The 18044-nt window shown below is 42.8% G+C and overlaps 1 protein-coding gene and 1 pseudogene across 1 annotated transcript; one reads left to right on the top strand and one right to left on the bottom strand.

Moving 5' to 3' along the window:
* Positions 1–18044, bottom strand: part of LOC132353967 (carcinoembryonic antigen-related cell adhesion molecule 1-like) — a 902477-nt pseudogene that overhangs the window by 617723 nt on the left and 266710 nt on the right.
* LOC132353639 (zinc finger protein 233-like) lies at positions 2277–16725 on the top strand. The gene is given in 7 exon segments (XM_059904991.1): positions 2277–2347; positions 9697–9746; positions 9878–9939; positions 12771–12897; positions 13434–13529; positions 14857–16596; positions 16599–16725. Coding segments are annotated over 6 exon segments (2097 nt in total). The 5' UTR covers positions 2277–2347; positions 9697–9703; the 3' UTR covers positions 16628–16725.

Here is an 18044-nt window from a genome sequence, read left to right as displayed (position 1 = left end):
ACATGTTTGAGTCATTATTCTCTTAATGTATGTGAACGCGTATATATGCACACACATATTGACATATGCTTTTTTTTAACCATGAGTATGTTCCAGACCTCTTAGCCTTTGCATCTGAATACTTAAGTAATACTGTAAAAACAAGGGTATTTACTTACATATCTACAGCACAAGTATAGCATTCAGGAAAATTGAATATTGATACATAACGTCTAACCTCCAGACCTTATTCAAATTTTAGCAGTTGTCTCTCTCTCTTTCTCTCCCTCTTCCCCTCCTCCCTCCCTCTTTCTTTCTTATTTCTTTATTTTTTTGGTAGGTGACAGAATTAAAATCAACTTATCAACAAATCTTCAAAGAAAGGTCTATATTTGCCTTCCACATAATTTGATTATTCACCATATGAATATCCAGTTGTTCCTATACCAGTTACTGAACATTTCCCTTATTCCCCACTGCTTTGCAGTGCCACTTTTGAAGAAAATCAGTAATCTATATATGATTAGATGGATGTCTTGACTCTCAATTCCCTTTGATTGGTCTACTTTTCAATAATTTTACCAATACCACACTGCTTCAGTTACCATAGCTTTGCAACGAGTCTTGATATTTGATAGAAAACATTTTCTCATCTTGCTCTCTTTTTAGGTGTCTTGGCAGCTTCCAGTTAGGGTAATAGGAGATACAAACAGAACCACCCATGAGGTATGCTTTCCAAAAAAAAATAAACCTGAATCAAATTGAACCTCTAATTCTAACCACTGGTACACAGGAAATACATATGGAGTAATATTTGTGACAACATGAATAAAACTGTAGGGCATATGCCAAATGAAATAGAAAAATAATGCATGGTATCAGTTACATGTGGAATCTAAGGGGAAAAAAAGGTCAAACTTAGAAACATTTAGTGTGATGGTGGTGGTTGCCTGGGGAATGGGGAGAGGTTGGTTATAAAAAGGGTACAAACTTTCAGCTTTAAGATGAATAAGGTCTGAGGATCTAATCTATGGTGACTACAGTTGATGATGCAGTGTTGTATAGTTTAAACTTGCTAAGAGAGTAGATATTAAAGGTTCTCACTCCTCTCCCCCCAAAAGAGTTAGCTATTTGAAGTGATGAATGTGTTAATTAATTCACTTGTGGGAGTCCTTTCACAATGTATATGTATATCAATTCATCACATATACTTTAAATATATTACAATTTTGTCAATTATACCTCATAAAGCTGAAAAAAGTTGAATTTGTTACCGTTATCTGAGCAGGATACCCCACTTCCGCACCTACTTTTTGAATAATCGTGGCTCATTGATTTAGACCATCCTGAAGAAAAATAAAACATTCTAGTGTATTTACTTATTTTCCTATTGTATTTATGGTGATTTTATTTATTATGGTAATTTTACAAATTGAAGGTTTGTGGCAAACCTGTGTCAAGCAAGTCGACTGGTGCCATTTTTCCAACAGCATTATTTTAATATTAAGTTGTGTACATTATTGTTTAACATAATGTAATTGCACACTTAGATTATAGTGTAAACATAACTTATATGCAGTGGGAAACTGAAAAATGCATACAACTCAGTTTATTTCGATATTTGCTTTATTGCAATGGTCTGGAACCTAACACCAAATATCTCCGAGGTATGCCTGTATTCTAGACTTTTCTTTTTCAAAGTACAGTATTTCCTTCACTTCTTGCTAATGCATCTTCTTTCGTTTGCCGGAAAACTCGAGATTTCAAAATGAGCAATTAAAACCAACGAAAGTGGGAAAGTCGTTATTTATTTTGTGGCTTGATCAAAGGTTACTTTTCCTTCTCGTGAGTCTTTAGCATCTTGGAATGAATAGCTCATGCCAGGTAAACATTGTCAGGGGTCTACATGCATCCAGGCACAAGGAGAGTAAAGAAGGCAATAAACCGAGTTTGAGATCCTCTCTTCGCCTTTCTTTGCTATACAGCCACATTTACTTTTCAGTCGCACTTATTAGTAATGTAATTAAAACAACAACAACAAAAAAAAACCCTCCAGAATAGAAGAAAGGAAGGAAGGAAAAGAAAAAGATCAAGCGCTAATAGCGCCTCCAAACTGACCGAACTGAACCGGCTTATATTTAAAAACAAAACAAAGCAGACAAAAAAAACGTGGCATTACTTTGCCGAGGATTCTGGGGAGTGTAGTCCCGCAGCGCCGGGTAGTCAGAGCCACTTCCGCTCTCGAAGGGAGGAGGTGTAGCCCTTGTTCCGCTGAGGGATTCTGGGAAGTGTGGTCCAGGAGCGGCGTGTAGTCCGGGCCCTTCCGCTACAGGAGTGAGAGGCCGCGGTCATCAGTACCTGCTGGGAGGTGAGTCAGTGCCTAGAACCCGAGTCTCTTCCGAGCCTGCCTGGGCGTGGAATCCGCAGGTGCCACCCTCGCCCTGGGGAATGGAAGCCGTGGAGGGCAGGGGCGACGGTTTTCGTCACCTCGGTGTTTGGGGCGGTTCGCGCGTACCCGAGTTGTAGGCGGGCAGGGGTCGCGATCTCCGGGTTTGAGAGTCTCCGGGCGCTCGGTTTCCCTCGCCTCCCCTACTTTCTGCACGCTCTGCGGTCTCTTCGGGATGTACTCTTCGTAGAGTTGTTTCACTTTTCCATTTCTCGTCTGCAAAGTGGAGTTAATAGTAGTGCCTCCCTAGTAAGCATGTGGTGAGATTTACGTGATGTGAAAATGCTTAGAACCGGTCGCTGGCACCTGCGAAAAGGCGGTCGGTCGTTCTCAGTCTTATTTCTTTCGAGAAGCGCTCAGTCCTTGAAAGCTTCTGTGAGCCCGCGGTGGGTGCTGAGCTCCAACTGCAGAGCCACTGGCTCTTCTCTGACCCCTGCGGGAAGAGGGGTTTTTCGTGGATTCCTAATGACCCCACGACCTTTTTTAAAGGAAGGAATGGGTCTCACCCCCAGCTGGTGCCTGGGGATGTCCGCTGTGATTTATCCTGGACCTGAGACACGATTATGATATCTTTCCTTTCCCGGCCCTGATTTCTCAAAGAGGTTGCAGAGAGGAGGGAATGACCCATGACTCCTGGCAACATTGTCCCAAAGTGAGAGAATTTATCGTGCTGTGTCATTTCTACTCTCAGTTGGGCAACAGATTTCCTTCATTCATTAGCAGATTTTTACTCCTGGGCAAATGTCGAATGTTTATAGAATAAATGGGAGGTTGGATGAGACGTGTTGATGAATGAGTAATAATAATTTGTTAACACAGTGAATGCCAGGTACTCTTCTACAGCCTTTATATGCATTAATTAGCTTAATCTTCATAACAAAGATGTGGTTATTATCTGTATTTTACAGATGAGAACATTGATAGGTGAAGAATTTAAGTAATTTTCTCAAAGTCAAACAACAGAGAAGAGACAGAACTGGGAATTTGAACCCAGGCAGCCTGTGTTCTTGACCTTTAAGCCATACTCTTGAAACTGAGCGGGACACTCTGGGGCCTTCCTGGGGACAGACCTCCCCTACCCACCGTGTGTCCCTCACCTCTTGTTTATAAAAAAGCTTTAGTCTCCTAGGCCTTCCCTGAGTTCTAAAGAGCAAATTTAGTCAGATAAGCGAGAAAACGCAGAAACAAAGGAAAACAGTCAAGCAAGACAAAAATAATAGTTTAGCCGTAAAACAAAGTCAGGGAGGACCTTTAGTTCCTCCTCAAGAGCTAGAGATAATATCCTGAGCCACATCCTTGAGTTGTTTTGCGGATACTAAACCCCCCACCAGGTGGAGGAAGTTAACTGCATGCTGACCACCAGCAGGTAGATCCCAGATGTGTTGGAACCAGGTTGATGATTGAGATTCCCGAAACAGCACCCTGTTACCTCACCATCAGCCAGTCAGAGAATTGTGCATGAGCTGATCACACACCTGTGACCCCCTGCCTCACACTGTCTTTAAAAACCCTTCACTGAAATCTGTCAGAGAGTTTGGGTCTTTTGAACATGAGCTGCCTGTTCTCCTTGCTTGGCATCCTGCAGTAAATGCTGTACTTTCCTTCACCACCACCTGGTGTCAGTAGACTGGCTTTGCTGCGTGTCAGTTGGGTAACACTCTCCTTCAGCCCTAACGTGGTAAATAACCCCTGTGAATGAAGGAGGGAGGGTCGTTTGGTAATAATTTAGGACCTTAGAGGACCTGAAGGCTGTGCTCATTTAATTAATTTCTTTTTTAAAAATTTATTTTATTTATTTATGGCTGTGTTGGGTCTTTGTTGCTGTGCGCAGACTTTTCCTAGTTGCAGTGAGCAGGGGCTACTCTTTGTTGCGGTGCGCAGGCTTCTCACTGCGGTGGCTTCTCTTGTTGCGGAGCACAGGCTCTAGGTGCACGGGCTTCAGTAGTTGTGGCATGTGGGCTCAGTAGTTGTGGCTCGCGGGCTCTAGAGCGCAGGCTCAGTAGTTGTGGCTCATGGGCCTAGTTGCTCCGTGGCATGTGGGATCTTCCCGGACCAGGGCTCGAACCTGTGTCTCCTGCATTGGCAGGCAGATTCTTTTTTTTTTTTTTTTTTTTTTTTTTTTAATTTATTTATTTATTTATTTATGGCTGTGTTGGGTCTTAGTTTCTGTGCAAGGGCTTTCTCCAGTTGCGGCAAGCGGGGGCCACTCTTCATCGCGGTGCACGGGCCTCTCACCATCGCGGCCTCTCCTGTTGCAGAGCACAGGCTCCAGACGCACAGGCTCAGTAATTGTGGCTCACGGGCCCATTTGCTCCGCGGCATGTGGGATCTTCCCGGACCAGAGCCCGAACCCGTATCCCCTGCATTGGCAGGCAGACTCTCAACCACTGTGCCACCAGGGAAGTCCTAATTAATTTCTTGTAATTTTATATGATGTCACATTCATATTCTGATTATAGAAGTGATTTGTGCTCTTCATAGAAAATACAAAAAATAGATGAAGAAAGCCAATAATTATCCATAATTAACCAGAATGTAGAGATAACTATAACATGTTAATGTATTTCTCTTTAGTTATTTCTTTGTATATATTTTTTTCTATGCTTCTCAAAAATTTTATTATACTTGTAGTACTTTTATATTTGGTAACTTGTAATTATGAACATTTTCTAGCACAAACATACAGGAAATAATATAATGAATTCTCACATAGCCATCAACCCTTGTCAACCTTCAACTGTTGTATACCGTTTGTCAATCTTACATAATCCACCCTCCTTTTTTTTTTGCTTGAGTATTTTAATACAAAATCCAGACCTTGAGTGAAGACGATTTATACTAGATTATCATAAATATATAGAGGTCGAGAGAGAGAGGACATTAACAGTTGCAAAGTTTTCACATAGTAACTAGGAGAATGGTGGCTAGTGAGAAAGCTAGGGGGCCCCCTGAAAGAGTTGCAGTTAAAGAAGGTTATGGATTTTGTTTCTCATTTGGAATTTAATTTGCTCATGGTTTCCAGTCGGTCTTGATGGTCACCTCCCCATCTCTCTCCATCCCTGTTTTCCCTGCCATATTTTTCTTAGCAGTGTCTACCACTGGCTAGCACATTATATACTTATCTGTTGGTTGGCTTATTACCTATCTCCTCTACTATAATATCAGCTTCATGACAGCAGGAATTTAATCCACTGCTGTATCTTTAATATATAGAATTGTGCCTGGTATATGCTAGATAATCAGTAAGTATTTGTTGAATGAATGAATGAGTGAAAGATCCTGGTGAATAGTAATGAAGCGCTCAGCTAATATAATACAGGATGTATCTTTATCAACTACTCATTCAGTCATTCACCTTTTTTTTTGGCCGCCCCTCGTGGCAGACAGAACCTTACTTCCCTGACCAGGGATCGAACTCGCGCCTCCTGCAATGGAAGTACGGAGTCCTAACCCCTGGACCACCAGGGAAGTCTCCTCAGTCATTCACCTTTTTTTTTTTTTTTAAACAAATCTGTGTTGAGTGCCTGTTTCATGCCATGAACTGTTCTAGGCACTGGAGAAAGAGACTAAAACAATGCGGCCTACACTGCAAAAGCGTGGATTGATATAAGCAAGATGAATAACTAAAATGTACATTAGGGACTTTCCTGTCGGTCCAGTGGTTAAGACTCTGTGCTTCTGCTGCAGGGAGCCCAGGTTCGATCCCTGGTCAGGGAACTAAGATCCCATATGCTGCAAGGCATGGACCAAAAAACCCCAAAAAAATAAGATGTACATTAATAAGATAGAGAGGGATGACCGTAAATATAAAAGGGCAGTGAACTGGAGAAGAAGGGAAGCGGTGGAGCAGGGGATTTAAAGTATATAAAGCATGTCTATGGAAGAACTCTGAGGACAATGACATTTGAGTAAATACCTGATCATGTTGAGTGAATGAATGTTTTTAAATAAATAAATAAATAGGGGTTACCTTATCCAGAGCCCATAATTATTCCTTTTATCAATACTTTACTTTTTATTTATTTATTTGGCTGCGCCGGGTCTTAGTTGCGGCACATGGGATCTAGTTCCCTGACCAGGGGTCGAACCTGGGCCCCCTGCATTGGGAGCACAGAGTCTTAACCGCTGGACCACCAGGGAAGTCCGTGAGTATTTTACTTTTAAGGATGACCTTAGTGTTGCTTGAGCAAAACCAGTGATTAGGACTCCGCGCTTCCACTTGCATGGGGCATGGGTTCAATCCCTGGTGGGGAACTAAGATCCCGCAAGGCGTGCGGCATGGCCAAAAAAAAAAAAAAAGAAACCCAGAGGAAAACATTGGAAGATACAATTCATCCTCTCCTCCTCCCAATCAGGAACAGCCGCAGAATTTTACAGCTCAGAGGAACCTCTGAGATGGACCAGTCTGATCCTTGCCCGACAAAGTGTGTCTTCGGTCATCCTTTGATTCCATGTGTTTTGAGCACTCATTATATTCTAGGCGCTGGGATTAAAAAAGTGTGTTAATCATCTCAGAAGCAAAACAGATGCTTCACCGCTCACCATCCTCTCAACCTCCCCCAGGCGATAGAAGACTTCTGGGGACTGGGATTTGAAGGGTGAGAGGCGAGCAGAGCTGAGCCAGGCACCCCAGACCCCACTTGCTTTCTCCTCCTAAATACGGCAAAATGTCAGGTCTGCTTGCAAAACCGTGTTGCTGAGCAGAGCAGAGCAGGAGAGTGCAGCAAGTATAGGGCCAGCGCAAGGGAGTTGGGTGTTATGAATGATCTGTCTTCCAAGCTTTGGGGATACATTGCTCTCATCCCTACGGGAGTGCTTCTGCCTAAAGCAGCAGGACCCACGAACATGAGGCGCTATCATGCATTTAACGCTTATTTGCATGTGTTCACTGAAACCTCTTGTCACCCCTATGAGCTCGATATTCTCCTTATCCCCGTTGTATAGATGTGGAAATAGACGCAAAGAGCTGTCAGAAGAGTGCTCAGCAGGTCACTTTCAGCAGAGTGTGTACCTTCCAACTCCCCTTTCTCTCCTCCCCAAGGACACCCCTCCCATCTCTTCTGTGTGTTTGTGATTAGAGACACAGTGACTGGATTAAGAGCACGATCTCCGGAGTCAGAGTTGGATTTCAGGTTAGTCAGGTCTCACCAGCTCTGTGATTATCAGTAACTTAATCTCATGAATCCTCAGCTTCCTCATCCATTAAATGGGAGCAATAATCATCATACCATCACTTACTGAGAGCTTGTATTATGTGCCAGGCACTGAGCCAAGGCCTTTTCTTCCCCCTATTTTTTAACTTGAGATGTAATTCACATATCATAAGAGTCACCCTTTAGTATACTAAAGTCTGCTTTAGTCACCCTTAAAGTATACAACTCACTGGTTTTTAGGATATTCACAAGGTTGTACAGCCATCACCACCGGCTAATTCCAGAACATTTTCCTCATCCCCAAAAGAAACCCCGTGCCCTTGAGCTGTCACTTCTCACTTGCTGCCCTCCCAGCCCCTCGCAGCCACTAATTTACTCTCTGTCTGGATGGACTTGCCTATTCGGGGCTCTTGGACTTGCTCACTTAATCCCCAAAGCACCCTTATAAATTAGGATCTGTTATGGCCACTACAGTATTGTTCATTGAGACATTCTGTCGGACTTTTGTTTAAAATGAAAAAAAAAACCTAGCAGTCATATTTTAAAATAGTTTTTCTTTACTACAGTCAGCATGGCAGACGGGGATGTGCCATTGAGACTCTTCTGGCTGCATGAAGAAAATTCGCAAGTATTTATACCTTTTACAAAACCGGATACTGGTATCAATGAACCATCATTACAGGGCCAGAAATTATTAAGTAATATAGCCAATCAGAACTATGGACTTGTCAGAGATAAAGGTGAATTTCTTAAGACAAAGCATTATACAGTCTCTGAAATCTGGATGTTAAAAAAGACCCCTTGGGGCTTCCCTGGTGGCACAATGGTTAAGAATCCGCCTGCCAATGCAGGGGACAGGGGTTCAAGCCCTGGTCCGGGAAGATCCCACATGCCGCGGAGCAACTAAGCCCAGGTGCCACAACTACTGAGCCTGTGCTCTAGAGCCTGCGAGCCACAACTACTGAGCCCATGTACCACAGCTACTGAAACCTACGTACCTGGAGCCCATGCTCCCCAACAAGAGAAGCCACTGCAATGAGAAGCCCGCACACCACAATGAAGACCCAACGCAGCCAAAAATAAATAAATAAAATAAATTTTTTTAAAAAGACCCCTTTATTGGAAATGATGGCAAAGGACATTTGCAAGAGCAGTTTTATGATGTATAACATTTACCTGCTTTTCTGAAGTGGAATCAGTTATAAGTTTCCATCTAGTCACACGTTTGACTCGCACATTTGAGCAATCCTGTAAGGAAGAACTGTTCTCATTTTGCAGGTGACAGATTTGAGGCAGAGGGAGGTTAATTAACTTAAGCAGCGTTAGTAGCTCTGTAAGAACAATTCAGTCTTCCTCCTGTGTCCCTCTCTATTCTCACACTCCTAGCACCTTCACAACATTTCTGACACCAGATGTGGGTGGGTTTTTCCCCACGCCAAGCAATTCTACTTTACCAGCTGAGTGCCCTACAACTTAGCTCAATTCGGACACTCTTTTCCTGGAGATAGCTTCAGATCCCACAGGTTAAGGGCTCAGTCCCACGAGATCGCCCTCCCCCACCTCAGATGCTGTTTGCAAGTAGAAGGCCCCCAGGTTACCCACAACTTCTGTCTGACTTGGCTGCAAATCAGAGGTTTGCAAGACTCTTCCACTTTGGAGTCAGTTATTTGCTGGTGCGGCTCACAGAACTCAGAGAAACGCTTAACATTTGCTAGTTTGTTAAAGGATATGACATAAGGCGAATCCCATACTTTTGGGATTTTATGGAGGCTTCCTCACTTGGGCATGATGAACTCTTAGCTCCATTTCCAGCCCCTCTCCCCTCCCTGGACAGTAGGGGGTGCGACTGAACATTCCAAGCCATCTAATCAAGCTTTGGTCTTTCTGCTGACCAGTCCCCATACAGGAGCCCCCCAAGAGTCACCTCATTAGAACAAAAGACACTCCTAGCATCCAGGAAATTACAAGGATTTCAGGAGCCCCGTGTCAGGAGCTGGGGGCAGAAACCAGTATATTATGTCACAGTAGCAGTACCAGGATTGACCCCAGACCTGTTGACCCCAGAGTGCAGTCTCATACCAGTATATTCCACTGCCTTTCATTTCCCCTGATACCCAGGGCAAGAATGATGACCCTGAATCCTGGGAGCCACCACAAGGGACTCTTGTGTGAGCCTCACTGCTTAGACTTGAGCAGATTGTTCACTGCACAGGAGCCCCTGGCTGGGGGGCTGGTGATTCACACAGAGCCACCACTTGGGCTTGGACCTACGTCTCATGGCTTCCTTCTCTTTTGCCAGTTGTGTCTTCCCAGGACTCTGCCCTTCCCCAGAAGGGGCTGGAGAAAATGACCAAGTTCCAGGTGAGTTGAGTTTTATCTCTTAAAATTACATCTCTTTTCTCAAAGATTAGACACATCCTTTTTCTCTCCCATGGGAAGGATAAGGGAAGAAAACATGTGTTCGTTATATGCCAGGTACTTGCCTTTTTGTTTTTTTTCTTTTTGGCCGTGCCATGCGTGCTTGCGAGATCTTAGTTCCCTGACCAAGGATCGAACCCGAGAGCCCACTGCAGTAAAAATGCTGAGTTCTAACCACTGGACCACCAGGGAATTCCCAGGTACTTGCTTTTTTATTGGTTCTAATTTTTATTTTTGGTTTTGGTTTGTTTTATTTTATCATTTTCATTTCACAAATAAGAGTACAGAAATCCATGGATATCAGAAATTTTAAAAACCCAAACTACTACACTGCTTGTAAATCAGTTATACTTAATATAATTATAATCACAGTATATGTATAATTTTCAATTTTATTTTTTCACTTAATGTTAACACTTGAATTTTTATGACTCAGCGTTCTTCTATGTATTGTCTGAGAAGGGTTTCTATTTTTTGTCTAACATTTCAGAAGCTACAGTTAAGCATACAGACTGCTGTACCTCTGAATAAGTTTTGCTTTGATTCATAACACTTTTGCATAGGGCTTTTAAAAATGGAATGTAATTTACTTACAAAAATTACAGGTCAATGACAGTTGTATACCCCATTTTGCAAGTTGTATAATTGCATTAGCCCACTACACAAAACAAGAAATAGAACATTTACATTACCTACATTACCCCCAAAAGTTCTCTCATGTCTCTTTCAAGACAGTTTCTTACCCCTGGGAGGCATCTGCTGTTCTGATCTGTCATCATATCACTAGATTTACTTGTTTTCAAATTAAATATAATCAGTGAAATCATACTGTATGTACTCTTGTGTCTGGCTTCTTTCACCCTGCATAAAGTTTTTGAGATTCATCTGTGCTGTTGCAGGAGTCAATAATTCACTCCTTTTTATTATATTCCATTTTATGAATATATCAGTTTGCTTATCCTTTTGAAGGACCTTTGAGTTGTTTGCAGCTTTTAATTGTTAATGCATAAAGCTCCCATGAGCATTCTGCGCAGGTCTTGAGGACATATGTTTTCATATCTCTTGGGTAAACATCTAGAAGTGGTAGGTGAATATAAACTGTTTTCCACAGTGCTTGTACCATTTAACAACTCATCAATGGTGCATGAAAGTTCCAGTTTGTTCTACCTCTTTGCCGTCATTTGGTGTTGTAGATCTTTTTTATTTTAGCCATTCTAATGAAATGACATCTCACCATGACTGTAATTTGTATTTCCCTCGTGATACAGGACGTGGAATACTTTTTCATGGGTTTTTGCAATTGGCATATCCTTTATAAAAAGTTTGTTAAAGTCATTTGCCCATTTAAAAATGTGGCTTCTACTTTTTATTATTGAGGGGTTCTTTATGTTTTGTGAGTTCAAGTCCTTTGTTAGATATACGTACTGTAATTTTTTCCCATTCTGTGATTTGTCAATTTGTTTTCTTAATTGTATCTTTTAAAATCATTTTGAGGTAAAATTTACATGTAATATACATATAATAAATGTATTTGATCAATTTTGACAAATATACATACCCACGTGACCACTGCCACAATCTAGATGTAGACCATTTCCATCACCAAAAAGGTTACCTGGTGCCCCAGTTAATCCCACATCCCTGACTGTAGGCAATAACTGATTTACTTTATGTCACTACAGATCAGATTCATCGTTTCTTGAGTTTCACCTTAATGGAATTGTACGGTATATGCTCTTTTTGTGTCTGGCTTCATTTGTTCATCAGAATGTTTTTGAATACAGGTCAACAGTTTGTTCCTTTTTATTGCTGCATAGTATTTCATTGTATGGATATACCACAGTTTGGTTATTCATTCACCTCTTGATGGACATTTTTTATTGTGGGAAAATATACATAACAGGGACTTTCCTGGTGGTCCAGTGAGTAAGACTCCACGCTCCCAATGCAGGGGGCCCGGGTTCAATCCCTGGTCGGGGAACCAGATCCTGCCTGCATGCTGCAACTAAAAGCCTGCATGCCGCAACTAAAGATCCCATGTGCCACAACTAAGACCCAGTGCAGCCTAAAATAAAATAATTTCAAAATATATATATACATAACATAAAATTTACCATTCAAACTATTTTTAAGTGTACAGTTCAGTGGTATTAAGTACATTCACACTGTTGTGCAACCATCACCACCACACATCTCCAGAACTTTTTTCATCTTCTCAAAGTGAAATTTCATACCCATTAAACAGTAATTCCCTATCCCCCCACACCCCCCAATCTCTTGCAAACATCACTTTACTTCCTGTCTCTATATATTTGACTACTCTGGGTATCTCATATACGTGGAATCATACACATAATCCTTTTGTGACTGGCTGGCTTCACTTAGCATAATGTCTTCAAGTTTCATCCATCTGATCAGGATTTTAAAGCAACTATCATAAGGGAATTCCCCAGAGGTCCAGTGGTTAGGACTCCTTACTTCCACTGCAGGGGGCACAGGTTCCACCCCTGGTCAGGGAACTAAGATCCCACATCCTGCATGCCACAAGGCACGGCCAAAAAAAAAAAAAGTCAATGATCATAAATATATTTCAATATTTAGCATGTGGCATTAACATGCGTGATGGAGAAGAGGAGGAAACTACATAAGGTAGACTCAAGGTCCCCAGGATCTAGAACAACTTCCCACCCACCCTCTCCACCCACTAAGTGCCGTCCCTCTCCCAGTGGCCACTGATCATAAGATTGAGGCTGTGTGTGTGCTTGATGTCGTAGGAGCCAGTGTCCTTCAAGGACGTGGCTGTGACCTTCACCAAGGAGGAGCTGGGGCTGCTGGACTCCACCCAGAGGAAGCTGTACCGAGACGTGATGCTGGAGAACTTCCAGAACCTGGTCTCAGTGGGTGAGGACGGGCACCCTGTGACTCAGTGTCAACCCTCAGGAGTGCCTTGGTTTCAAACATTTAAGACTTGGGGCTCTTGAAATGCTTCCCTGAATCTGGGGGCCTGAATTTCCTCATCCCAGTGGGACATCTCGTCTCTACCTTGTCTATTTTCTCAAACTGTAGTTGCGACATCTTGGTGGGGTTTTAAAGTCAATTAGCGAATTGCATCATTATTTCATTTAATGAAATAGGACGGAATAGCATAGCTTCTTGTCAGGAACTGCATATAGTGCAACAGAAATTGTGAGTTAAGGCAGGAAAGGAGATGTGATAAAAGTAGATAGTGGTTAGGATCGAGTCATCGATCCCTCGATTCGGTGATGTACATCTGTGTATTTGTCTACCAGATCACAGCATAAGAGGTATTTATTACAACAGGTCACGATCAGAATTTGGAAAAATACTACTTACAGTGCATAAAGACTATAGCATTGGAATTAAAAATTTTGCCTTTAGTGTATTCACCTTACACATGTGCCATTTCTTTTTCACAGGATATCAGCCTTTCAAATTAGATATGATACTACAGCTGGGGAGAAAAGAGAAGCTTTGGGTGATGGAGCCAGAAACCCAAGGAGCTGGGTGTTCAGGTGAGAACCATGCAGGTCTGAGTCCTTGCAGCTCACAGAGAATGGTGCTAAGTGGATCTCACTGTCCACTCCTGCAGACAGCTCATGAGTGGAGAATATATCAGTATGATAAAAGGATTATTTCAGAACACTGTTAATCTTCTGATGAATGTCTAATCTAATTTTGATTTCTATGGTACTTGTATTAGCCATCAATTGCTGTATAACAAATTGCTCTTAAACTTTGCAGCTTAGAACTACAGGCATTATCGTTTCTGTGAGTCAGGAATCTGGGGGCAGCTTAGCAGGGTAGTTCTGGCTCATGATCTCATAAGATCTCAAGGAGTCTGCATGAGCTGCAATCCTCTGAAGGCTTGACAGGCCTCAAGGGATGTGCTTCCAAGATGGGCTCATTCACAGGGTTGTTGACAGGAGGCCTCAATTCTTCCCTGGCTGTTGGCAGGAGGCCTCAGTTCTTTGCCAGACAGGCCTCTCCCTAGGGCTGCCTGAATGTCCTCAAAACGTGGCAGCTGGTTTCCCCAAGCTAATTACACCCAAGGGAGTAGAAGGCAGAAATCACAGTGTCTTTTATGACATAACCTTGGAAGTGACATACCATTCCGTCTGCCATATCCTGTTGGCTTCGCAGGCCAATCCTGAAAGGTTGTGGAGGGGACTTCAATAGGGTGTGGATACCTCCTGGGGACTGTCTTGGATGCTGGCTACCACAGCAACTTTTGGTATTTGCAGATTCATATCTACAAAACCTGGAAGATAATATTAGCCATTCAGGCTTATCAGAAAATTCAGCCAAATTAAGTGGCAATAATTATCATAGGATTTTTTACTCCCATAGGATGTGTCAGTTAAGGGAATAAGTTTTCTAGTTTTTATTCCCAGTTATAATGTTCACAAGTTGAATGTTATATATTAGGACATCATTGAAATAAAGAGGAATTCTCTCATATCTAGCTTATGTATTAACATGTGCATATAATGGCTAAATTAAGGAAATAAAGTTATCATCTGATGGGTTCATTATCAGGACAGAGGAGATGTTTCCCTTTGCAAATCTTTTCTTTTCACTTTTGCTGAGCACGTCCCCTGCTCTGTAACACTGTATTTCTAATTTTGACCTTGTACATTAGTTCTAAATGAGTTTCATTAACACGTAGTGAATAGGAGGCTACTTATCAGCTCTTTGTTTCCGTAAGCATGAAAAAACTAAGAGTCCAGCTGAACTCTCCACTGGTTGAATAGGGTCTCCCAGCACGGTCGACCTGTGAAATATTTTTTTGTCCCTGAACTTGTCCTCACTTTCATCTCTGAATTCTCTTTATCCTTCCAGGACACGGGAACCAAAATGAGATAGAGACTCTTCAAGAAGCAGGATTAAGACAGCTTTTACATGAAGGCCTTATGTGCTGGCAGATATGGGAACAGTTTACAAGTAAATTAACTAGAACTCAGGACTCAATGATAAAGCTGCAAGTCAAGAAGTTGCCAAAACAAGATGATTCCTCCTGTGAGGCATGGTCAGGAGAGTCTACTCAGGTTCCTGAAGATGAGAACTATATAGGAAAGCTTCAAGGGGAGAGTTCCACAAGTATCAAAAATCAAGAGTCTCCAACTCAGACCTCCTGGGATTTCTGGAGGAAAATGTATCTGAGAGAGTCACAGAATTATCAGAGTAGGTGTCAGCAAATTGACATAAAAGATAAACTGTGTCAGTGTGATCACTGTGTCATGAGAAGGATCTCTCATCACCATGGCAATCAGGAAGTACACAAAAGCGAGAAGGCTTGTGGCCACAATAATCATGGAAAAGACTTTGTGAAGAACACATCCCAGCATAGCATCATCCACTCAGGAGAGCAGACCTCTGATGAGACTGGAAAAGACGTCAGCCTTGGCTATGATGTGGAACTTCATCAGCAGTTGCGTGTAGGAGAGAAGCCCCATGTGTGTAGTGAGTGTGGGAAGGGCACCACGTATAACTCAGTGTTTCACATTCATTACAGTGTTCACAGAGGAGGGAAACGCAGTGGGAATGATGAGTGTGGGGTGGACTTGGGTCAGAGCTCACATCCGCAGACCCGTCAGAGAGCCAGCCCAGGGGAGAAACCCTACAGATGTGGGGTGTGTGCTGCTGAGAGCTTCAATCAGAACTCCTCCCTTCCCACTCATGAGCCCATTCACCCGGGGGAGAATCTGTGTAGGGGTGGCAGGTGTGGGAAGGGCTCCAGTCATAGCTTGGACCTCAACAGTCACTGTGTAGACAACACTGGAGAGAAATCATGGAAATGTGAGCTGTGTGGTAAAGGCTTCAATGAGACATCACAAATTCAAGCCCATCAGACAGCCTACCCTCAAGACAAAACGTCCAAATGGAAGGCGTGTGACAGGATATTCAGTCAGAGCTCTGGTCCTCTTCAGAGAGTTCACACTGGAGAGAAACCATATAAATGTGAGGTATGTGGGAAAGACTTCAGTAAGGCCTCCAACCTTCAAGCCCATCAGAGAATCCACACCGGCGAGAAACCCTACAAATGTGATGTGTGTGATAAGAACTTCAGCCGGAATTCCCATCTTCAGGCCCATCAGAGAGTCCACACGGGAGAGAAACCCTACAGATGTGACACATGTGGGAAGGACTTCAGTCAGATTTCCCATCTTCAGGCCCATCAGAGAGTCCACACAGGAGAGAAGCCCTACAGATGTGACACATGTGGGAAAGGCTTCAGTCAGAGCTCACATCTTCAAGACCACCAGCGGGTCCACACCGGAGAGAAACCCTACACATGCGATGTGTGTGGGAAGGGTTTCAGTTGGAGCTCCCATCTTCAAGCCCATCAGAGAGTCCATACAGGGGAGAAACCCTACAAGTGTGAAGAATGTGGGAAAGGCTTCATCTGGAACTCGTACCTTCACGTTCATCAGAGGATCCACACGGGAGAGAAACCCTATAAGTGTGGCACGTGTGGGAAGAGCTTCAGTCAGACCTCCCATCTTCAAGCCCATCGCAGGGTCCATACAGGAGAGAAACCCTACAAATGTTTTGACTGTGGTAAGGGCTTTAGCAAGAGTTCATGTCTTCAGGTTCATCAGAGAGTCCATAGTGGTGATCAATCCAGTACATGCAGAGAGTGTGATAAAAGTGTTCTTCAGAATGTAGACTTCTCATTTTCATCAGAAAACGCCCACAACAGGGGCTATTTATAAAATGTTGTATTTTAAGCATTCAAGAGGGAGCTGCTTTTTTTTTACAGTCATCCGAATTCCATTGGAGGAGACCTGTGTGTTGTATGAGTATGGCCAGTGTGTCCAGCAGAGCCAAAAATGTCACAATTCTCAAGAGAATGCACAGCAGAGAAACCTTGTAAGGATGGTGCAGTAGATTTCAGTCAGAACCTTTACATTCAATAGAATCTACATGGGGGAGAAGCTTTAAAAATGAGAAGTACCATCAGGACTTTAGGAAAAGTATAATGATGGACATGACAAAATCCATGTCCACTAGAATATAAGCTCCATGGGGGCAGGAAGTCTGTTTACTGCTTGTATGACCGTGACCTGGAACCAGTGCCGAACAGAGCAGGTGCCCTGGACTTTGTCTCACTTGAAGGAGAGGAATAGGACAAACATTTGAAAATGTTAGTGAGCTCAATCCCAAGTAGTCACGATAAATTGTACTAGGAAAAGGATTCTTGGAAGAAGCCTTAAAAATTAATTCAAGGAAATGATAATTTAATAAAAATATGTTAAATCATGCAGTCTACAATTTGAGTGTTAGATTTTTGCCATTGGCTCCTGTCCTCCTCAGCTTCACTTTTCAAGCAGTAAAGGGCTCGATTTTTTTTTTTAACTCAGTAATACTCTTCTTCCTTGCTTTTTTTAAAAAATTTTTATTTATTTATTTATTTATTTTTGGCTGTGTTGGGTCTTCGTTTCTGTGCAAGGGCTTTCTCTAGTTGCGGCAAGCGGGGGCCACTCTTCATTGTGGTGTGCTGGCCTCTCACTATCGCGGCCTCTCTTGTTGCGGAGCACAGGCTCCAGACGCGCAGGCTCAGTAGTTGTGGCTCACGGTCCTAGTTGCTCCGCGGCACGTGGGATCTTCCCAGACCTGGGCTCGAACCCGTGTCCCCTGCATTGGCAGGCAGATTCTCAACCACTGCGCCACCAGGGAAGCCCAGGGCTCGATTTTTTATCACATCATTTAAGACTTTCTCTGGACAGTGTACCATCAGTTGTGTATGGTGTAAGTTTCACTATTTTTTCTTTTGTTGGGTCTTTGGTGACAGGAACAGACTGAATGGAAAAAGAGAAACTTGGTTTTCATTCCATAAAGCTTCCTGGCAAGGGGTCTACAAAGAAGGGGGAACATATTATAATATGCATTTTGGATGTTGAACTAAGCTGTTAAGGCACAGAGCATTTTGGACAGCACCCCATGCTTCTCAGATGCTTCTGTATTTTTCAAGTTTGCTTGGTTGAACGGTTTACTCAGGTGTATATTTACTGGAGGTAGTGGACAGT

Source organism: Balaenoptera ricei, chromosome 19 (genome assembly GCF_028023285.1).
Source record: "Balaenoptera ricei isolate mBalRic1 chromosome 19, mBalRic1.hap2, whole genome shotgun sequence".
Lineage (NCBI taxonomy): Eukaryota > Metazoa > Chordata > Mammalia > Artiodactyla > Balaenopteridae > Balaenoptera > Balaenoptera ricei.
Note: the sequence above shows the minus strand (reverse complement) of the source record. Positions and strands in the feature narration are given on the sequence as shown.